The sequence below is a fragment of the Schistocerca gregaria genome, chromosome 4 (genome assembly GCF_023897955.1).
Source record: "Schistocerca gregaria isolate iqSchGreg1 chromosome 4, iqSchGreg1.2, whole genome shotgun sequence".
Taxonomy (NCBI): domain Eukaryota; kingdom Metazoa; phylum Arthropoda; class Insecta; order Orthoptera; family Acrididae; genus Schistocerca; species Schistocerca gregaria.
In genome coordinates, this window is record NC_064923.1 from 571,631,528 (window position 1) to 571,655,627 (window position 24,100).

Below are 24,100 nucleotides of genomic sequence, written 5' to 3' on the forward strand. Positions count from 1 at the left end.
ATTGTTCACTGTTCTAACAAATAAAGTTATGTTCAGCGTAATTCAGAGAGTGGACAATTTACCCACTCTAGTAGGCGGGAACGCCAAACGAAGTCTAGCAGTCATCATCACAGCTGTACGGGTAAGTGTAATATCACGTTATCTGAAAGAAACGGATTTAAATCTCTGGCGATCCGATAGTGACATGTGTAAATGTATGCTTATATAAAATAGCTGTATGTTTAAGATTTAACTGTCTTCACTACAGTTAATAAACAACTATAATGACTATGTTGCTTAAAGCAAAAATAATTAAATTAAATTAAAAAACGATATTATGCGAGGACAGGCAGCAACCGCGCAGTGATCTCTGTTGCCACTACAATTAAAGTTTTATCTCTGAATTACAGATAAATACTAGGACACTGATGAAGTGCAGATGATAACTCTGAGCCTGCACGGGATGCCTCTCCTGTCGGGCTTATTTTCCTGCCCATTCCGGAAAAGTGTAGAGTGTGGGTATGGTTGTCATTGGGAACTGCAATGTTAGGTGGGTGATGGAGCCTCTAAGGGAAATAGCAGGCAAGGCGCGAAAGAAAGCCAGTGTGAACTCGGTATGTTTGTGGGATGGTCTCGTGCTTGATGTGGAGAAGGCCACGCCGGTGGCTAACGAGCGCACTGGGTGCAACCGGGCGCATGCAGTGGCTCATGCTGGCAAGAATGACACCTACCTCTTGGATTCTGGGGCATCCTCGGCTCCTTTCGGCGGATGGCTGATTTGGTGAAGGCGACTAGCATCGCACGGGGGGTGCAGGCTAAGCTGTCTATTTGTAGCGTTGCACCCAGGATTGACCGCGGTCCTCTGGTTTGGAGCCGAGTGGAATGTCTAAATCAAAGGCGCAGACGACTCTGCGACGCTATCGAGTGTGAATCACTCGACCTCCGCTGTCGGGTGCAGAATTGTAGGGATCCCCTTAATAGGTGCACTACACGCAGGAGTCGGCTACTAGGGGCGTGGAATACATGTAGCGTGCACATGGGACTATTTTAGGTTACAGGTACTGCGTGAAGAGTTTGACAGAGCACTGAAAGACCTGAGTCGAAACAAGGCCCCCGGAGTAGACAACATTCCATTGGAACTACTGACGGCCTTGGGACAACCAGTCCTGACAAAACTCTACCAGCTGGTGAGCAAGATGTATGAGACAGGCGAAATACCCTCAGACTTCAAGAAGAATATAATAATTCCAATCCCAAAGAAAGCAGGTGCTGACAGATGTGAAAATTACCGAACTATCAGTTTAATAAGCCACGGCTGCAAAATACTAACGCGAATTCTTAACAGACGAATGGAAAAACTGGTAGATGCAGACCTCGGGGAGGATCAGTTTGGATTCCGTCAAAATGTTGGAACACGTGAGGCAATACTGACCTTACGACTTATCTTAGAAGAAAGATTAAGAAAAGGCAAACCTACGTTTCTAGCATTTGTAGACTTAGAGAAAGCTTTTGATAATGTTGACTGGAATACTCTTTTTCAAATTCTAAAGGTGGCGGGGGTAAAATACAGGGAGCGAAAGGCTATTTATAATTTGTACAGAAACCAGATGGCAGTCATAAGAGTCGAGGGGCATGAAAGGGAAGCAGTGGTTGGGAAAGGAGTGAGACAGGGTTGTAGCCTCTCCCCGATGTTTTTCAATCTGTATATTGAGCAAGCAGTAAAGGAAACAAAAGAAAAATTTGGAGTAGGTATTAAAATTCATGGAGACGAAGTAAAAACTTTGAGGTTCGCCGATGACATTGTAATTCTGTCAGAGACGGCAAAGGACTTGGAAGAGCAGTTGAACGGAATGGACAGTGTCTTGAAAGGAGGATATAAGATGAACATTAACAAAAGCAAAACGAGGATAATGGAATGTAGTCAAATTAAATCGGGTGATGCTGAGGGAATTAGATTAGGAAATGAGACACTTAAAGTAGTAAAGGAGTTTTGCTATTTAGGAAGTAAAATAACTGATGATGGTCGAAGTAGAGAGGATATAAAATGTAGACTGGCAACGGCAAGGAAAGCGTTTCTCAAGAAGAGAAATTTGTTAACATCGAATATAGATTTATGTATCAGGAAGTCGTTTATTTGTTTGGAGTGTAGTCATGTATGGAAGTGAAACATGGACGATAACTAGTTTGGACAAGAAGAGAATAGAAGCTTTCGAAATGTGGTGTTACAGAAGAATGTTGAAGATTAGGTGGGTAGATCACATAATTAATGAGGAGGTATTGAATAGGATTGGGGAGAAGAGAAGTTTGTGGCACTACTTGACTAGAAGAAGGGATCGGTTGGTAGGACATGTTTTGAGGCATCAAGGGATCACAAATTTAGCATTGGAGGGCAGCGTGGAGGGTGAAAATCATAGAGGGAGACCGAGAGATGAGTACACTAAGCAGATTCAGAAGGATGTAGGTTGCAGTAGGTACTGGGAGATGAAGCAGCTTGCACAGGATAGAGTAGCATGGAGCGCTGCATCAAACCAGTCTCAGGACTGAAGACAACAACAACAAACACTCTCGCTTGGGATCAAAGACGATTTATCTAATAAATTAGCCACATGGTCCTCGAGAACGTTCGCCTTCGCAGATCAGAAATGAAAAGGTTAACATGATTTTAGTAAATTGCAGGAGCATCCAAGGAAAGATCCCAGAATTAGTATCGCTTAACGAAGGTTACAACGCTCATATAGTATTAGGGTGAGAATGTTGGTTCAAACCGGACGTTAATGACAACGAAATCCTAAGTTCAGACTGGAATATTTATCGTAAGGATAGGTTAGTCACAAATAGTGGCGGCCTATTTACTGCCGGAAGGAATTCAATAAAATCTACCGAAGTTATCACGGATTTCGATTGTGAATTAATCTGGGTGAAGTTAATTATCGAAGATCGGTCAAAAATTGTAATCTGATGCTTTTATAGGCCGCCTGGGTCAGGAGCTTCAGACAGAACTTGCAGAATATTATTAATAATTTTCCGATCACGCCGTTGCAATAGGGGATGACTTCAACTTGCCATGCTATCAAAATTCGTGTGACATTGTTCTGGATGTCTTGTCCGAAAATTACTTTGAGTAGATAGTTAGGGAATCAACTCCTGAGGGCAACGTCTTATACTTCCTGGCAACAAGCAGACCTGAACTTATCGAGTCGGTTGGCATAGAGGAAGGAATCAGTGATCATAAGGCTGTGGTAGCATCTGTGACAACGGGTCTTACAAAGAATATTAAAAAAGGTAGGAAGATATTTTTGCTTAACAAGAGTGAAAGGACACGAATTTCAGAGTATCTGAGCAGTCAGCATCAAATATTCGGTGATGAGGACGAAGATGTGGAGAACAAATGAAAAAATTCAAAGGCATCGGGCAATGTGCCCAAGACATGTATGTTCCGAGTAATGAGTAATAACTTAAGGCAGGGGAGAGAAGCACCATGGTTTAATAGACGTGTTAAGAAATTGCAACGTAAAAAAAGAGAGCTTCATCTCAGATTCAAGAGACGTAGAAACCTTGCTGACAAACAAAAACTGAATGAAGCGAAAATGAACGTAAGGAAAGCAATGAGAGAAGCGTTCAGTGACTTAGGAAGTAAAACTTTGTCAACCGATCTGAGTAAAAACCGTAAGAGGTTTTGATGGTGTGTAAAATCAGCGAGTGGGTCAAAAACATGTTTTATGCTCAAGAATTATGACGTTTTTGGAGTATGAAAATCTCCTCTATAAAAATCAACACGGATTCCGCAAAGACAGATCCTGTGAAACTCAGTTCGCTCTGTTCCTCCGTGAGATCCACAGCGCCGTAGACAACGGTTGATGTCGTGTTCCTTGACTTCAGGTAGGCATTTGACACCGCCTCGCACCGTAGTTTAGTGAAAAAAATACGAGCTTATCGAGTATCGGAGAAGATTGGCGACTGGATTCAAGACTTTCTCGCAGCAGGACAAAATCGACGGATGTATAGATAATTGCCGTAACACCCTAAGAAAGTGTTGTAGGGCCGTTACTGTTTACAACATATGTAAATGATCTAGCAGCAAATGTTGAATGCTCTTTAAGACTGCTCGCAGATGATACGGTTATCTGTTACAAAGTAGCAACTCCAGAAGATAGCAACGAATCGCAGAATGGCCTCCAGACAAGTGATGAATGGTACAGGATCTTTCAGTTGACTCTGAATCTGTAACATATTGCGCATACATGGGAAAAGAACTCCACCAGCGGACAGCTACACTATTGACGACGAACAGTTGGAAACAGTATCTACCGTAAAATATATAGGAGCAACCTTAAGTAGAATGACCAGATAAAACAAATAGTAAGAAAGGCAGATGCTAGACTCAGATTCATAGGAAGAATGTTAAAGAAATGTAACTCATCCACATGGGAAGTGGTTTATAAGGCCCTCTTTCGAACAATTCCTGAGTATTGTTCATCTACCTGCGGCCCCTATGAGGTAGGACTGATGGAAGAGATAGAGAACATCCAACGAAGAGCGGTGCAATTCGTCATGGGATCGTTTAGCCGGAGCGAGAGCAGTACGGAGACGCTAAACAAACTCTATTGGCAGACGTTACAAGAAAGACGTTGTGCATCACGAAGAGATTTGCTATTGAAATTTCGATAGACCTCTTTCCGGGAAGAGTCGGACAACATATTACTTCCGTATGTCCATCCTTTTAGCAGGACGTCTCTGGGACGACGGCCGTTTACTATCGTGACAAAAAATTTTATTTTATTTTGTCGCTATCAGTTTCGACGCTTCATTGCGTCATCTTCAGGCTGTTTTGATGTGATACAGGTATTGCTGGTAACTGATGTGTTATGCATGGGGATCGTATCAACCTGTACCACATCAAAACAGCCTGAAGATGACGCAATGAAGCGTCGAAACTGGCAGCGACAAAATAAATTAAAGTCATAAGGACGGCTGTAGGTGTTTTTATTTTTTGTCACATATTCTTCCTCCCACATACTTCTCGCGTAATGACCACTAGGAAAAATTCCAAGGAAGGATGGAAGACTGTTCTTAACGTCCCGTTCATATCGAGGTAATTAGAGACGGAGCACAAGCTCTGATTGTGTCAAGGATGGAGAAGGAAATAGGTCGTGCCCTTTCAAATGAGCCATCCCGGCACTTGCCTCGATCGAATTAGGGAAATCACGAAAGCTAAACCTGGGTGACCAGAGACGGGTTTAAACCGGAGAAAATTCTAAAATTTAGAGCCATTTAGGAAGCTTACCGACAATCATTCTTCCCATACGCTATTCGTGAGTGGAACAGGGTTGGAGGACTCAGTTAATGATACAAAAGTGTCCTGCGCCATACACCATTAGGTGGCTTCCAGAGTACGATGTAGATGTAGATGCGTTTACTGTATGTTCGACGTCAGTACATGGCGAGAAAATTTATTTTCCACAAGAGTCAGCTGCCTACTAGTAGACTAATCGTCCTACGAGAAATAATAGACAATCTTCCCTGATAATGTCTACATTGGAAACTAGGAACATTTGCCCACTGTTTATGGCACCATTAGGCATAGTGCGTACCATCGACAACTGGATTCAAACAGACAGTTATATAATCCCATTTGAAAGTTCATTCAGATGTCATTTGGGAAACCTCAATATTCACCATTACAAATTTACGAAAAATTGCTTTGGCGTAATCAATTCAAATTTCAGCACTTACATTAATTTTTCTTGGCCACATTTTGTTCATGCATTACTTATGACTTTCGATATCAAGCGACTTTCTTGACCCCAAGCTGAAATTTCCCAAACAATTTCGTCTGCTCCCATACTGATCAATTTTTACCGCGAAAGAGATAGCGATTCGAGAGGCTCACATATCTGCTTGTTATGCGGGGCTCTAGAACCTGCTGAAAGTCAGACTCAAAGAGCATATCGCAAGCTATTGAAACCCTGAAATGGACGATCAAATGTACAAAGTCCTTTTTTGTTTTCTACGAGACTGTAACGTGTGTGTCTCCAGTTTGGTGTTCCAGTTGTAGTTGCGTTAACACGTTAATCTCCAGGTGTATGCTCCCCACTCTGTTGAATTGGTTTGTCAAGATACGTTAGCTATAACTATTCAAACTATATGGAAATTACAAAAAAATTAAATTGTTGTTCAGACTATTTGTATAGAAATTTCCCTGTATGTATAATTTTATATTTTTACCTTTTGTTGGCAGTATGATTTAATAAACAGAAACCAAATAAAAAAATTGTAGATATGTTTCTTTATTTTTTCATGTATTCGTACACAAAAACATTTGACGTTAAATTTGGCTGTTAGGCAACAGCTGCGTTAAATAATTTGCTCAGGCAGCCATTATTTGTGGATAAGCACAGTTTTGCGAAGGTGACTCCGAAGGAATTACGTTTGAATTTGCCGCCATTTGTCTACCACTGCCATCTCGATTTGCACAGGAGAAAATGTGTTGACGCTACCTTAAAAAGTTTATACGCCGCGGTGTAACATGTGAACTTAACGTTAATTATAAGCTGAAAGGTAAGCACAGTTTAAGGGAGTGATGCTACTATTCGATCAAGGGCTTCTCATTGGATTCCAAGATAATACCCTACACTTTACAGGTACACTCATCGGTATCGACTTTTACGCCGCCTCTTGACAATAGCTGGAACACAGGTACAAAACAATAACAAAGTTAGGATGCGTCCATGTGAAGTGTGTGTGTGAGCGGTGTAGGTATGTGAGAAATTGATGTTATAATGGTTATTTGTGTGACGGAAGAAGTTCCTAGGAGCAGTACGGGTATGTGTAGCTGCATGTTTCAGTGTGAGAACCGAAATACAATATCCATTGAGGTAATAAAGACCAAGGTCTAGGTGATTGAACTTTGTTAGGTCATTACACGATGGTAGTAAATAGTGAGAAGCATCCAATTCTGAGTTGTAGAATCTGTCGTTTGGTTTGTATTTCATGTAATCATCTCCCAACAACTCTGAAAGAAACTAAGAATTAGATTTCAGGAACGGAAAGCGCACACGTGCGATTCAGCTTGTATACATAATACGCACAAATGATGGCTCAGGTAAATGTTCGAGCTTTGGCGTAAACATTTATCAGTGTGAAAGAATGTTTAATGCCTATTCGAATTTGTTACGTTTAACTTTCTGTTTGGTGGAAGTGATCATTTTTGCTTTTTAAAACTGGTATCCGTTTCTACATGAATTTTTTCGAACTACTGAAAAACCTCACTATGCCATTCCCGGTACATTTATTCGCTTATGTGATTTGTCTACAAAGGTCGTACTATTTACAAAATAAGCAGTCCCTATCACAATCATGATACAAAAAGTAAACAATATCTGTTCAAATATACCAAAAATCCTCGGCATGGTGCAGAAGAAAGTTCATTATACAAGCATAAAGGCATATAATAAATATTCATTTCATGCCAGATCAATCATTGGGATTCTGACTGAACTAAAAAGACCGCTAAAAACTTGTCTTTTGAAGACTCTTTCTATTCTTTACAGGATTTTTTTGAGAATGTAATACTTTGTCAGCTGAGCTTAATTTTATTAATATAATGTAAACTTACTATGTAGCACTGTTATCTCACTTAAACAGAACACTTTATATATGAATTAAAGTGTAAGGCTTTTTATTTTTGTGTGTGACAATTATTACTACACTCATCTGAGCATTTGCACCTCACTTTTCACATACCTGTTTGCATAAGATTTAGAGAGTAACTTATGATAATCTACATAAGGCTGTTAGTGTAATAATCTGACATGCTTTATATCCTAGCAATTCGCTCATGTCAAGGATTCATGGAACTCAAAAATAAGCTGGAGGAAGAGAATGTCTTATTAAATGTAAGATACCATTTTATTTGTTCTCGTGTTGAACAGATGAGTTGTATTTTGTCAGTAACTTGTTTGTGGACTTGTGATGCCTGTCTTGTAATAAAAAAGCCAACTTAAGTAATTTTAAAACCATTGTAGTTTAAAGGATGTGTTCCATAGTGCCCTTCATGATGTTTCACACTGAAATGTCTGGATCATAATGATCTTGTAATTAATTAAGTTAATGGATATCTTTGTTTGCTATAACCAGTTGCATCACTTAAATCCATATGAGCTGTAATCTCAGGAGGAGGAAAGTATGACTTTGAAGGGGCTGAATGCAGGGATTGTGTGTTGTACTTGTCCAATACCTTTTTAATCAGTGATAAAATGTTGGAACGTGGCAGTTTTATCCAAATTACTTGCTTTTTATTTTCCTTCATTATTGATATATGATTTCACAATGTTGAAGATCATTATTTACATATTCCATTTCCATAATGTGGTTTAAAGTTTGAGTGTTACCTTTCTCTTCATTTGTTTTTTGTTTTGTTTATAATTTCAGCGTAGGATTCCAGTGAAGATGGGGGAGACAACGCAGTGTCCAAAGCTGTAATGTGCCCTCTTCAGCAATGGTTATCAGCAGAAGTGATATCAAGAAACGTAGAAAGGAGGAAGAATCCCTAGATGAAGATATACAGGGAAGTCCAAAAAGGTAAAAAGTGTCACTTTTACAATTTTTATGAAAATTGAGCCTTTGAATGTTTCACCCCAATAATACCCTTGGTTGCTGATAAAGTACTTTGTCGGGAAGTGTTTGTTATCTATGCTGCTTTTATGATTTCTGTAGCATAGTGCAATGTATTATTTACAGGCCTAAAATTCACACAGTGTTGTTCTCCAAATTCAAAGCAAGCTTTCAAGATGAATGATTGTTAATTTTTGTGTGTAAGTTAACACTCCTCTTCTTTATTTCTTTTTATTTTTGAGAGCAAGTTTGTGCCCAGTGTGGTTTTCATACCTTGTCTGTGGCTATTGCTGTATAGCATATAGCTTTTGGTTCACCTAGAACATAAAAAAGATTATTTATTGCATTTTCCATGTCACTTCACTGTTGACAGAACACTGGACATTACTCAAGAAATGAAATCTGTTCGTCAAACAAATGCAACATATAACCATAGATTCAGTGTATGAGAATTAATATTGGGATGTTAATCTAGATGCCAGATGAAGGGAAACTTTGTAATCATCAGGAGTTAGTGTTAGCTCAACTTCTAGGAAATGTACAAACTAGTGCAACTAGTATTGAATAAATTATCCACCAGATAGAAACAAGTAACTTTAATGTTACTGTCGTTCATCATATCTTCATCAGTTTTGGCCAGTGTGATATGTTTGTGCTGTATGTACTACAAATGCAGTATAAGAACTGTTAAAACACTACAACTAATACTTTGAAAGTAATGCAGAAACTGAATACATGTAATGAATCTTTATCAGGAAAATAAAACAAGTTGAGTAGGGATGTTATTTCCAATGCCCAACAACTGCTAGCTTACAGGACACTAAATATTAATTCACATTTGTAGGGAGGGGCTCTGCAAGGGCTGCTGTTGCATAGTTTGACTGACTGATTTATTACGCAGATGACATCAGTCATGAAAACTGCAGAAGTCTAAACAACGCAGTTATGAATGTATAATTTTCATCATAGTGACAACCTTACATAGGCCTACCCCCTTCAGTCTGTACAGTATGAAAGTGTTGGGAAACTCACTCTGGACAACTCTTGGTGTCAGGCACTACACTGGTGAGAATGGTGGTCCAAACAGTGAATGCAACTTTCAGCATGTGATTCTAGGTCATTAAGTAGGCCCCTACTCTAATGAACTGCAGAAGAGCAGATACTCAAGTGATCACAGAACAGTTACAATGAGATCTCATGAACAAAGTGTGTCATTGATATATTCCTTGAAGTGTGATGTCATATAGATAGCGTAAGTGTCAAATGTTCTGAGAGGCAAATCTCACATTTATCAGGATTTTTTTTTTAAAGTATCTCTTTTTGTATGTAACTTATTTGCATCCCAGATATTGAGAAGGTATTGTGATCTCATAGAGTTATGGTGCTAAGCTCATCAGTGCGAGAAATAGTGAGATAAATTGGAAAATAAATCATTTATTGAACACTTTCTAGTTCCATACCATAGAACTCAATGATTCTCAGTGCCAATTAGAAAATTTTTGTACCAAGTGCTGTTTATACTGAGGTACTGTACTCTGTTCATTATAAGTATGAACCTGATGTAAACATTACACCATGTATTCTTCCACATTTGCTTGAATCTCATTGGAGTTTGTTTCCAATGAAGCAGAACCCAAGTTGTGTCCAGTAGTGTCAAGTATGATCATAAGGATATGTTTTATGTTGTGTTACATGCACATAGCTGAATGATAGTGCAGGAAAACAGCTTTACTGGCACATTAATCTTAGACAGCACTGGCCAGCCAGCTGGTCCAGCTAACCTGAGCAGTTGCAGTTCAGACATAAAAAGAGAAGAGCAAAGAAACAATATAGCTTTGAGTTTCATTTAATTTGTAAAGAGTGAAAGAGAATGAAGTAATATTTGGCAAAACTCCAGCACTACCACACACTTCTTAGGTGACCAGACGGAAAGCACAAAATGCTCTCGTTCTTACCTAAAACAATGTTTTAATAACAAACAACCATAAGGAAAATTCCTAAATTAAATACAGGTTTTTTCTCCTCTTATCACTCTGGTTCGCATGAGACTACATCTGTGGTATAAAACAAAGGACACAGTCCAAATAAAAGGTATTTGGTTTTCCTTTTTTGCTCTAAAAAATTAAGTTGTTAAGTTTTCACAATTTAAGCTACCTTTAGTAACAATATTTTATAAAATATTAATTATTAAGAATTTATATTTGAAATGAAGACAGGAATTTTGCATGAAATATGTAACTAGAAACAAGATGATGTGCATTTTTCATAAAAAAGAATGACTAAGGCGAGACTTGAATCAGCGATCCATGAACTGCGTTAAATTAAGATGTTACTATGTAACCAATTCCACTATGCATCCAGTGCATGTTACATGCGCGTTCCACTACAGAACATGAAGCAGCCTCAGCCATTTTCACCCTCTGTATTAACAGCATGACAATCGGAGCACAACAGTACAGAGACTATGACTGTACATGATTTTTGAAATAAAAACTACATAGCTAAGGCATTGATGGCTATTTATATGTTAAAATATATTAAAGTTTCATTTAATGTAACGTGGTAATAATGTATGTAATACATAAGAAGTACCTACTTCCAAGAGGGTAACGGAACTAGCATATGTATACTACGGCTTCTGACTGATCATCGCATTTGAGTTTGTTTACATCAGGTTTGTTGTTATATGAACAGAATATACATTTCATTTGCTATAACAGAAGTACAGAGATACAGCAGTAATGTTTTAACTAGTAGACCTAAAGTAAACAAAAACCATCTCCCAGTATTGCCTTCTGTTTCTTACACAGCTCTGTTCTTGTGATCAGATGTTATAAAGTTTATTGTAGAACTCCCCAAGCTATTGAGGAAGAAATAGAAATATTGCCATCAAGTCTACCTGTTACACATGGCTGGTCTTTCAGATTAAATATGGCATGGCATTCCTCTTTCGAATGCATTGACATTTTTCCATTCTTGTGTTTCAGTGTAAGAATTTTCAAAAGCTATTTGAGAGGCACTAACTGCTTTCTCCGAAAATTAATTTTGAAAATTAGTTCAGGAGCTCACTCGAAGAATAAATGGTTGCAAGAACATACTTGCCCTTTTCGCAACAAATGTAAGATCGTTGTAGCAAGACTGAATCACGTAACATTCAAACTCACCAAAAATAAACACACTATGTTAGACAAACACAGCGTGTTTCACTAAATGTGTTTACCTCTGTAAGTTACGAAGTAATAGGGGATGGAAATATTTATTGCAGTACGTCATCATAAGAAACGTTACACTGTCTGTGGAGCTATGAACATTGTTTGTTGTGTTATTATCCAAAGAGTTACAGCAAAAAGATCCAATTTTTTAAATGGAACAGTAGTTGTTTCTATCATGCACTGGAATCAGTAACACCAGCTGTGTATACATCAATTTAAATTACATTCCTATCACTTTTAGTTTGAGAGCTACAACCCTTCAAAGTTTCAGGGGCAGATACCACATGCTGTAGATAATACATGGCTGTGTGGTGGGTGATGGATGTTCTGGCAGTGGGAAGTAGATTTAAATAATATGTTCAAATGTGTGCCCATGTTCCTGATTGCACAATGCAATGTGCCTTCTTAAGGATCTGCGGACGAGATGTAACACCACTGGTGTCACAGAGCAACATGCATCCTCAATGTGCCATTTTAGATCATCTGGGGATGTGGGCTCAGTGACATAAACACGATCCTTTAGACATTCCTACAAAAAGAAATCTAATGGTGTCAAATTGGGTGACCTTGCGGGCCATGAATGAGGATCATGACGCCCCTACCACCTTCCTGCAAACCTGTTGTTTAGTTCTTCCACAACAGCATGCACAGAATGGGCTGGGTGACCCTCGTGCTGCATCCACATATGGACTCTCGTGTGTAGACACACATGTTCAAGGAGACCACCCAAACTGTCGACTATAAACGCGCGATGTAACTCACTTGTCAGTGTACCTGGGAAGCAGTGTGCACTGATGATTTCATCCCCAAGGATTCCACACCATACATTAATAGACCACCTACATTGAGGGTCAATAGGTCATACCCACCGAGGACTGTCTGCAGCTCAGTAGTGCTCGTTATGGCAATTCACTGCACCATAATTTGTGAATGTGGACTCATCAGAGAACATAACACCTTGTAAATTCTCCAGCATGAAATTACGCATGGCCCATTCACAGAATGTAACTCTCCCACAGAAATTGTTCCCATGAAGCTCCTGGGTAGGTGGTACGGGTGAAACCTGTGGCCGTGCACTATACACCACACAGATGTGAGACTGACACCAACGACTGGAGCAACAGCTTGTCAGCTGACATGACGATCGCGGTGTACTGCGGCTAAAACAAACACCTCCGTCTCTTCACTTCTTGCAATTCTTCATTTGTAACTGTGGCACATTACCAAGCTGCCTGTTTCTCAAAGTTGTTCGGCACATACGAATGTAATGGCTGCCGAGGCTCTTCGCCGCCATGGCTGCTTCAGTGGCATCGTGTCAGCACTCACTGAGCATCAGCAACATGTCAACGTACTCGTTATTTGTGTATGCCATCTTCATCCGATGTCAGTAACTGTGGTATATTGAGCCCGTTTGTGTGGCTCGAACTGTTGGGTCTGTGACTGTGTGCGGCGCAAGTCAGCAGTCTAACAGCGCATCGAGGAAGCTTCTCGCTCCGTGACACTGACAACATTACAACTCGGCCACATCACATTTAGGAGGCGCATTGCTTTACGCTCAGTGTGTTTGGTATCTGCCTCTGAAACTTTGAAGGGTTGTAGCTCACAAACTAAGAGTGGTAGGAATGTAGTTTAAATTGAGGTATACACAGCTGGTGTTACTGATTCCAGTGCATGATAGAAACAACTATTGTTTCATTTTAAAAAAATGTGTCTTTTTGCTGTAACTCTTTGGATAACAACACAATAAACCATGTTCATAGCTCCGCATACGGTTAACGTTTCTTATGGTGACCTACCACAATAAATATTTCCATCGCCTATTACTTCGTAACTTATAGAGGCAAACACCTGTAACGAAACACCCTGTGTGTGTTATATATATAATTTCACCTGATGATTTCCTAAGAGACAGCTTCTATTCTGTCCGAATTAAGTGTAGACCAGATGTGGCCTAAATTCAAAGAAATAGTATTCACAGCAATTGAGACTTATACTGAATAAATTAATAAAAGACGAAACTGTTCTCCATAGTAGACAAAACAGGTCAGAACTCTGTTGCAGAAGCAGTGACAAAATCATACCAATTTAATAATAATAATAAAAACTCCAAGATTGATGAAGTTTTACGGAGTATGAAATTTAGTGCAGACTTCAGTGCAAGATACTTTCAACAGTTTTCACAGTGAAACTCTGTTTCGAAATCGGGCAGGGAAAGCAAAGAGATTACAGTCTTGTAAAGGTACACCAGTGGCAAGAAACAATCAATATATTCACTGTGCAGCAATGATGATAATGTTACTAGTAGCAGTACTACAGTAGCTCAGTTACTAATGGCGGTTTTCCAAAGTTCCTTCACCAAAGAAAACAATTTTAAATTCCAGAATCTGAATCAAGAACATCTGCTAGCATGTGTAACGTAGAAGTAGGTATCCTTGGTGTAGTGAATGAAGGCAACTATTCCAGTCCAAATTGTATAACAGTTATGTTCCATTCAGAGCATGCCAATATAATGGCTCCATACTTAGCAGTATTATACAACCACTTCCTCAGCAAAATATCTGTACCTAAAGACTGCAAAGCTGTACAGCTCACACCAATCCTCAGGAAAGGAAATGGGAGACTTCTGCTGAGTTACAGACCCATATCATGGATGTTGATTCCAGTAGGATTGTATAACATATACTGTGTTTAGACATTATGAATTACCTCCAAGAAAACAGTCTGTTGACAGAAAGTCAGCATGGATTCAGAAAATATCATTATTGTGTAACACAGCTGACGTTTTATTTTCATGAAGTAGTGAATGCTATTGGCAGGGAATCTCAAATTGATGGTACATTTCTAGTGTTCCAGAAGGCCTTTGTTGCCAATCCTGACAAGCAGCTTCTAATCAGATTGCATACCTGTGGGGTATCGCCTCAATTATGTGACTGGAGTTGTGATTTCCTGTCAGAGAGCTCACAGTTCATAGTAATTGATAGAAACAGAAGTTATATCTGTCATTCCCTAATTAAGTGTTGTAGGCCCTCTGCTGTTCCTGATCTATAGACACACATAAAAAAAAAGTTTTGTATCACCATATTGGCGAGGTATTTGTCTTCATGGATGACACTTCGTGCCTCTGTCTCGCACATCTTGTGAATGACTTCCTTCAGGATGTATGGAAGTGAAACATGGACGATAAATAGTTTGGAAAAGAAGAGAATAGAAGCTTTTGAAATGTGGTGCTACAGAAGAAAGCTGAAGATTAGATGGGTAGATCATATAAGTAATGAGGAAGTATTGAATAGAATTGGGGAGAAGAGGAGTTTGTGGCACAACTTGACAAGAAGAAGGGACCAGTTGGTAGGACATGTTCTGAGGCATCAAGGGATCACAAATTTAGCTTTGGAGGGCAGCGTGGAGGGGAAAAAATCGTAGAGGGAGACCAAGAGATGAATACACTAAGCAGATTCAGAAGGATGTAGGTTGCAGTAAGTACTGGGAGATGAAGAAGTTAGCACAGGATAGAGTAACATGGAGAGCTGCATCAAACCCATCTCAGGACTGAAGACCATAACAACAACACATTGTAAAGTAAAGTGTCGATTGGACCAAATTAATTTTTGTATCCGAATTTTGCTATAATATTTCTTGTAATGTACATAGGCCAGTATTGGTAATTTTCCTCTGTGATGAACTCTTGTATCACAGTTTTATATGTGATATTTATGTCCAGATAACCACTTGATGAAGGATTTAATTAATGAAAAGTTAAGGTTTGTAACATTTTGGAAAGCAAGGGTGGATACCTAATGGCACTTTCCAACGCCCACATGTGATATTAGTTCTTACGTCTTGCTTCCATGGCTGCATTGTCCACATCACCTCAAAAATACTTTCCTACCACTTGTGGCTGCACATTTTCAGCATCTCCACTAACTCTTGGTTTGTTTTTTGTGAGAAAAGCTTCCCATCCTCTTCTTTTTACCTTTTTTTACTAGTGTGACGCTCAAATCCCCATCTGACAGTGCAGATTTAGGTCTTCTGTGATTTCTCCAAATCACTTAAAGCTATTGCTGGGATGGTACCTGTCAAAAGTAATGGTCACTTTCCTTCCCTGTCTTTTCCCAATCCAAACTTATGCCCTCTCTCTAATGACCTCATCGTCAGTAGTACAGCAGACTCACCTCTCTTCCTTTTTACTTTTGCCCATCATATAGCTACCTTACAAGAGTAGGGTGAAAAAGACATTGATCACATTGCACACTGTTATTGCAGTACCAACTGAAAATTCATTATCAGAACACCCAAGAGTAAAAAAAAGATACTGCCACCACTAAAGACCTTGTTCCACATACAAACATGTGGCTCAATAATGAATTCCTCCACAAATGCTGGCAACAAGAGAAAACAATTTGACTACATTGAGAGATTAAATTATCACTGAATGTAAGTATACTTTGGTATGCAGAATGTTTTTTCTTTCTTCTTCTTCTCCTCCTTCTCCCTTTTTTTAAAGTGTTTCATACTCTTACAGGGCACAGTGTTATAAAATAAAAAATGCCCACTCTTGGAAACATATTCCCAGAAAAAATACATGTACTGTGATAGCCATGTGCCTGATACTACACTAGTTGCTCAGTGTGAGTACCATTCATTCCTCCACAACCTTCAGCTTCCTTCTCGAAGGTTCACAAACTCATGCATTGTTAGGGAGTGTGGATTATACTAATGCCTTTCATTATCTCGATAATCTTATATGTAAGGGATTAAGGTACAGAGAATGAGGAGCCCATGCTACTGGACATCTTTGACCATAATCTGAAGGCTGTCAATTGACAAATTGTTCGGCATATAAGAATGTAATGGCTGCCGAGGCTCTTCACCGCCATGGCTGCTTCAGTGGCATCGTGTCAGCACTCACTGAGCATCAGCATCATGTCAACATACTCGTTATTTGTGTATGCCATCTTCATCCGATGTCAGTAACTGTGGAATATTGAGCCGTTTGTTTGTGTGGCTCGCACTGTTGGGTCTGTGACTGTGTGCGGCGACAGTCAGCAGTCTAACAGCGCATCGAGGAAGCTTCTCGCTCCGTGACACTGACAACATTACAACTCGGCCACACCACATTTAGAAGGCACATTGCGTTACGCTCAGTGTGTTTGGTATCTGCCCCTGAAACTTTGAAGGGTTGTAGCTCACAAACTAAGAGTGGTAGGAATGTAAACTGTATATCTTCAACGTTCCGTCTCAGAATCCATTAGTAGAAGTATTATCTGACTGGTGCTCTTGTGGCCTCAGGACTCACAAATGCTGTGAGTGATATGGATAAAATAACTGCTCATGCAGAACTGACCAGGCAAGGATGTGATTTATGACTTCAGCAGCTCCAATTTTTTGCACCTGTAAATGGCTACAGAGTGATACAATCAAAGTTTTTTATTATTGTTTAATCAATCAGTGATTTAGTGCATATAGTATAACTTTATTTTGTCATTGTTTAATTAAACTATTATTTTGCTCATACTTTTTTACCTTGATAACATAAAGATAAGGTGGTTTTTTTTTTCATGTGTACAAAGTATGCTACATGCCTGCTCCAGGAGTTAAGATGGAACGCATTGTTGAAGTTGGCTGACATACACAACATGTGCTGCCGATCAATACCATTGGCTAAACAATACCAGAACACCATGTCTATGAGTTCTCTGTGGAATAATAACCCTCCACTTTACTTTTGACATTGTCCACACTCCAGGAATCAAAAATTTTGTTCTGATGCCAGCAAAATCTTGGAGCAACATGTACAGATTGACTAATGTTGTAAGTGCTGTATCAGACAACAGCATCATAGTTGAACTAAGTACAGAGACCAACACAACCAATAATAAGTGTTCAATGAAGATCAATAAGAAGACAATCTATAACACACTGTGCTGATTATTTCTAGATGCAAGTAAAATTACTTATATCTTGACAAGTTCTTGCTTCCAGACGTGTTTTTAAAGGACTTTTTTCTGTAGTTTCAGCCAGAACGTCTCCTGGAAGAGTACAAGGCTCTTTTTCTTGCACCCTGTATTTATCATATAAAAAATAAGAAATATCTTTACTGATCTTATCTCTCTTAAAAATTTGCATTTCAGGCGACTCAAAATGGGTGTGTTAGTGCCAAATAGTTATAAAACCAAATAACAAACCGAAACACCACACAGAAGCTAGATATTTGTCCCTGTAGGAACTGGAAAGCAAATGCAGAAAAGATCAACTTGATGTCTTAACAGTGAGCTGTATTACTGTTCTGTAGTAGCTACCCCATGTCCATGACACCTTTTTTAATATATTACAGATCCCTAGGTTGTGTTAATACCAGAACATGGAGATTACTTAAATTTATTCGTATGAATCAAGTTGTCTGTCTGCTATTCTCTCATTGGCTGCTTTAGATCAGCTGTAGACACAAATGCCACACCACATGGCGATCACTTCCAGCTCAGCTTCGGAAAATGCTTAAATATGAACATTGTCCTTTTTCGTAACTTTTACTGTATTTTGTGCTCCATTTATAGTAGTTATTATTTCTTCGTAGTGGAACAGTTAACAGTGTTAGGAACATCACAGCTATTAATTTTGACCCATTTTCTTCCCTCTACTGTTGCAGAACGAAAGTACACGCTCAGAGGAAATTTGCACAGGGTTCTTCTAACCTAAGCAGCCCAGCATTAACTCCAGTGAAAGACAAGGACAAAGTAAAGAGCAATGGCACCGTCGTCTCTCCAGAACTCATCCCATCGAAGCGGCCAAAGACTGAGGATTTTCTTACATTTCTATGCTTCCGAGGTTAATCAATTTTTAAAATTATCCTTTAATGCAATTTTAAAAACTGTAAAAAATATTTTATTGATGATTGTAATTAGTTTTGATTTTTTATACTGTTGATGATAGTAATTAGTGTTTATTTTTTATACTATTGGTTATGTAATTTCAACCTCCCCAATTTTTTTTACTAATTTGTGTACACTCTAGGAACTCACATAGTATGTAGCCTATGTCATTTATGTACTTAAACTGATTGATGATTGTAATTAATGTTGATTTTTTATACTATTGGTTATGTAATTTTAACCTCCCCGTTTTTTTACTAATTTGTGTACACTCTAGGAACTCACATAGTATGTAGCCTATGTCATTTATGTACTTAAACTGATTGATGATTGTAATTAATGTTGATTTTTTATACTATTGGTTATGTAATTTTAACCTCCCCGTTTTTTTACTAATTTGTGTACACTCTAGGAATGCATATGGTATTTGCAAAACATACTGTTACTGTATTTAAAAGTGGAATTTCTCTTTTGCCATTAATTTTCACGGTGTGGCATTATAGATGAAATTGTGTTACCAGTTGCCTTTTTACTGAGTTACACTAGTGTAGGGCATTATAAAATGTGCTGGAGATAGTATTTCTGAGATAAATGAAAACTTTTTTGTTGTATAGGAAGTATTATTAAATTTTAACTAGAACCTAAAAAAAAAAATCAAACTGCAGCCATAAAACTTGGTGATGGTGTTCGTCCTTCTCTAAATATTCAACCATCTAAGCGAATATTTTTCCTAGTGATGGATGATTTGCTTGAGACCGTGATTGTAGATGTCTGCATTTTGACTGTTCAGGAAATGTAACCCCCCCCCCCCCCCCTCGAAAACCACCTCATTGTCAATCCAGAAATGCCTGCCACGCAGCGCTTTCTACATGCGGGGAAAGAGGAAGGTGTCGTGTCGTGACAGTACTGGGTGCAAGGGAAAATTTAATAGCTCAAATAAGCAGCTTGTCTGACTGTGCTTTGTGCAGAATGAGCTGGACATTGTCTTGGAGCAAAAACTCCCCTTTAGACAGCGTCTCACATTGGTTCAGCTTGACTACCAGTATAAGCCTATGGCAGTTTGCACCAAGGAGCAAAACTCATCTCTCTACTTTTAGTAGCTCGTTTCCTGATGTATTTCTCCTGGCACCATCTGCATTGATTACACTCAATTACTTTTGCTGTACTTTTATTCATGTTCAGCTTACAACTTCTTTTCAAGACCCTATCCATTCCATTCCACTGATCTTTCAAATTACTTGCTGTCTCTGACAGAACTACAATGTCATTAACGTATCTTAAAGCTTTTCTTTCTTCTTCCTGAAATTCAATTTTCAAGTTCCGTCATAGTTCTCTTCACTGCTTGCTCTATCTCAGATTGAATAACATGGGGAATAGCTTACAACCCTATCTCTTTGCCTTGTCAATTACTGCCTCCCTTTCATGCCCTTCCACTCTGAAAACTGCTGTCTGGTTTCTTCACATGTATTACTTAACCTTTTGCTTCCTGTATTTTAATTTCAGATTTTCAAAAAAAATTATTCGAATCAACATAATTGCCACTGTTAGCAATATTTCAGTAAATTCCAGTTCCTACTGTAGAGCAGCCATAAAAGTTGATCATTTGTCATTGTCAAAAACTCTGTATATTCACAAAACAGTGTCAACAACATGTGAAAGTTACTTCACTGTGGTGTCATATGCAAAAGTCATTGGCAGAATTTGCAAATATGCATTTCTGGTATGTTGGCATTGCATGTTTCTTACACAGCAACTGTAGCCCTGTTGATGGAATAGTGCTTTGAAATGTACGTTGGCAAAGTGTAAACGCTACTGAAGAGACAGAAGATGATTTATATTAACTTTTGTTCTTACTTTTGGATACACAGCTCATAAAACTTTAGAAGTCACAACTGTTCTATTACAGGTACTCCGATACTTCCTGCGCGCTTGGACTTTTTCAACACAGCGCCGGTCCAGGAGACGATCGAGGAGGATGGGGGCTCGGTGGCCGGGGAGAGCAGCAAGGCCGCCCCCGTGGCGAGCACCAGCTGCAGCCGCCCCTCCCGCATGGCCGATCAGCCCCCGGTGAGTGGCCCAGCACAGTTTATAGTGAAAAAGTTGTAAAGCTTTGGTGTACAGGGTGTTCTGAACTTCACCATTTGATTACTGTTGGAATTTCAGTGCTTTAACAAATTTCACAACGGTGGTTTCTGTAGGTAATAAAGACAGTAGTTAATAACATTTGTCTTACACCGTCATTTACACAGTAATGAGTACATAGGTGAATTACTGTCCAAAACATAGGGCAGAGCGCCCATTGGAGTGTTACGTGACAAGTGGTGTGGTAGAATGCATGCAACTTCAGATGGAACTCGCACAAAGTCTAATGGGATCACTCCTATCAGACTGACACAACATAACTACGCTATGTGGCAGCCACACCACTGCCAGATGAATGCAGAGTGCTCCACTTTTGCCATGTGCCTTGGCTGTACTACTATCAGTTTTCGAACATTTCTGCTTTGCTTGTGTATAGTTATAGGATGAATATACTTTGATGTTTAGCGGCACCACCGTTTAAGATGGGAAAAGGTTAGCTTCGGTGCAATATTTCGGAGCACACAAGTTACAGCCAGGTGTGGGTCTGTTGACAGTAAGTTACGCTACCACCGGTTGCGAAGTAGAATGGAGGCCACAGGGCTGTAGACCTGCTGAAAAGAGTAAACGCAGTGGTTTGCATGGCGCAAGTTACAGGCAAAGGGGTTCCATTGTCCCAACTCAGGTGTTATGAGTACATGATTCGGAGCAGCACGTTAGCAAAACAGAGGTGCACAGCCGCATATAAAAAGGTGCCGGTTCACTAACAAGGCATTCAAGTGTGACAGCTCACCCGGACTGCGGGGCGTGTCACACCACCGACTACAGGCTGCAGCAGATGGGCCGCCAGCATTCCAGTACACGACAGTTCACTGGTTCAACCTTCTGAGGCCAACGCGGGGTCTGCAGCCAGCCAGCCAGCCAGCGGTGGGCCACACCATGGCTCGCTACTGTGGGCAGTCTTGTTAGCTCCCAACACACGCCAGAGGCATTCCAAGGCAAGAGCTGCAGATTTGGACGCCGGATCGCGGGCACTTGTTGTCGCTGCAATCTTGGCCATACTGGCAAGGAAGCATGCCGCAGGCTGCCTTGCAACTCCCAGCGTGTGGCGCTGAGGCGGCAGGGGCGGAGACCGCTGAGTAGACTGCCAGCCATCCTGACGTTGTCTGAACTCCATGGCCGTACAAGGCCGACACACAGCAGTATGCTACATGGGTTGCTGAGGCAGCCATTCTGCGCTAAGCCGTTTCACAGTGGTGTCCTCAGTATTCGGAACCTGGTGATGCAGACCGAACGGAATGGGAGCACTGTAGCTGGAAATAATAAATCACTTGGTAAAATCGGACGAGTTTTAATACGGCACATCCTGACAGCCCATCCTCGTCCAATAGTCATCTACATTCGGTGTCAGAATAGCGGGCTTCGTCTGTACAGTATGACATTCAAGCCCACCGCCTGCCTTACAGTCACAAAATGTGGTGAGTGTTGACCAATTTTTCTTCTTGAGTGTTGGACATTTTCTTTCATTTTTTGTTTGTGTTTCGAGTATGACTCCTGGCAGGCAATTTTAGATGTTTTGCAGAGACATATTATTTTTTTGTCAGAATAAGTGATAGTGCGTTTGGGGCAGTAAGATGATGTTTTTTGAGGCATTTGATTACTTTTGTATTGATGTATGATGAGAATGATGACATGGAGCTGTAGGGAGTCAGGTTATTCTTGTACTTAAATGTTTTCTTTTGGGACAAACTAGGAACGAAAGCAACACAATGGCAGAGTCAGGGACGCAAGGTGTGCCAGAACCAGAAGCGGTACGGATTTTGTTGGAAAAGGTAGCACAATTGACATCGGACAGTATGCAGTTGAGAAGTTAATTAACAGCTACAAGTGGGCGGGAAATTGCATCTGATCAGTCATTTTTGCCTAGTGTGCTGCAACAGGAGATTGATCCAGCTGCTGTGCGTTTGATTATTCCATTTTCTGGCAAGGCATCTGAGGATGTGTGTTCATTTGTGGAGGACTTGGAAACCACTGCTGTGATGAATGGTTGGTCTGACGAACAGTTGTTACATGTAGCCAATATTAGATTAATGGGTGAAGCCAAGGCATTTGTAAGGTGTTCTGAGGCCTTAAGGAAGGCAGGACAGTTTAAGCAGTTGAAGGAGGTGCTTTTACAGAGGCACAAGAAACAGAATAGCGCTCGGTACTTCAGGGAGAGGTTGAGTACAGTGACAAAGAGGCAGGGGGAGACCGTAGAGAAATTTGCGGACAGGATAAGAGAAATTAACGAGTACACTTACGAGTTGGGTCAGAGTGATGAGACCAATGGTGTTCTGTTGCAAGAGGCCGAGCAAAGGACATTTGTTGTATTTTTGAGGAGATTACTGCCGCGTATGCCGTGGAAAGTGCTTGTAGGGACTCCGAAAGATTTGTATTCGGCCATTCAGCTGGCAATTCAACATGAGGAAATAAACGTGGCAACGGGGGTAAGTTTGGTCGTACGGGACACATGCAGAGACAATGTACCCAGTCACCAAGGAATAGAAGAGGGGGTGGAAATCAGCAGCGTGGAGGATGGAGAAGTGCAGTTAGTAGAGGTAGACAATCGTTAAATGGCAGAGGGGGCCCAAGACCCACCTAAGGGAGCTCCCATTTAATTTCAATGCTACAAATACATATGCAGAGGTGGAATGTTCAGTTGTAGGATCCATAGGAACTAAAAAGCTTAAGATTTTGTTGGACACAGGGGCACAAGTGTTAGTGGCTACTAAGAGTTTAATGGGACAAAGTTAGATCCACCACATTATAGATTGTGTGGAATGTGGGATAAGGAGATCACACCTTTGGGGTCAGTGACAGTTGACTTTCGCATAGGGAAAATCTGATTTGATGCATGCATGGAGGTAGTACCATGGGTAAGCAAGGGCTATGACATGATCCTATGTGTAGATTTCTTGCATCAACATCATGCCAAATCTGATCTTGGAAAATGAACTGTGGAACTTGGCAGAATGTTACTTCAGCTATGGAAGTCCATGCAGAGCTGTCTCAAGGGGGATTCAACGTAACTAACAAACCAATTGAGCCACGTTCATTAGCATTAAGGCTTAATTCACATGTGTCTAATGGCATTGGGAAGTCGCTTTGGGTAAGTATAGAGTCAAATCTACCTGTGGGTACAGTATGTGTCATTGAACCATTGGAGGATAATGAAGTTTTGGATCCATTAGGTTATTTTGTGAAACGTAGTATTGTACGATTACAAGTGGGAAACGACGGGTGAGTAGTCCCCGTGAATGTGGATAATTTTAGCGCTGTAGAGGCGAATTTGAGAAAAAGAGTTTTAGTAGC

At 40.0% G+C, this 24,100-nt stretch overlaps 1 protein-coding gene across 13 annotated transcripts in view; it reads left to right on the forward strand.

Moving 5' to 3' along the window:
• Positions 1 to 6,328: 6,328 nt before the first annotated feature.
• Positions 6,329 to 24,100, forward strand: part of LOC126365822 (uncharacterized) — a 182,930-nt gene continuing 165,158 nt past the window's right edge. For 2 of the 13 annotated variants that reach the window (XM_050008428.1, XM_050008438.1), the window contains exons 1-4: positions 6,688 to 7,081; positions 8,410 to 8,559; positions 18,448 to 18,626; positions 20,577 to 20,737. In XM_050008428.1, coding sequence (XP_049864385.1) covers positions 8,477 to 8,559; positions 18,448 to 18,626; positions 20,577 to 20,737 — 423 coding nt within the window. In that variant the 5' untranslated portion in view covers positions 6,688 to 7,081; positions 8,410 to 8,476. Of the gene's footprint in view, positions 6,538 to 6,609; positions 7,082 to 8,409; positions 8,560 to 18,447; positions 18,627 to 20,576; positions 20,738 to 24,100 lie in introns of those variants that run through there. The other 11 variants (XM_050008432.1, XM_050008439.1, XM_050008433.1 and 8 more) reach the window with 11 other exon arrangements.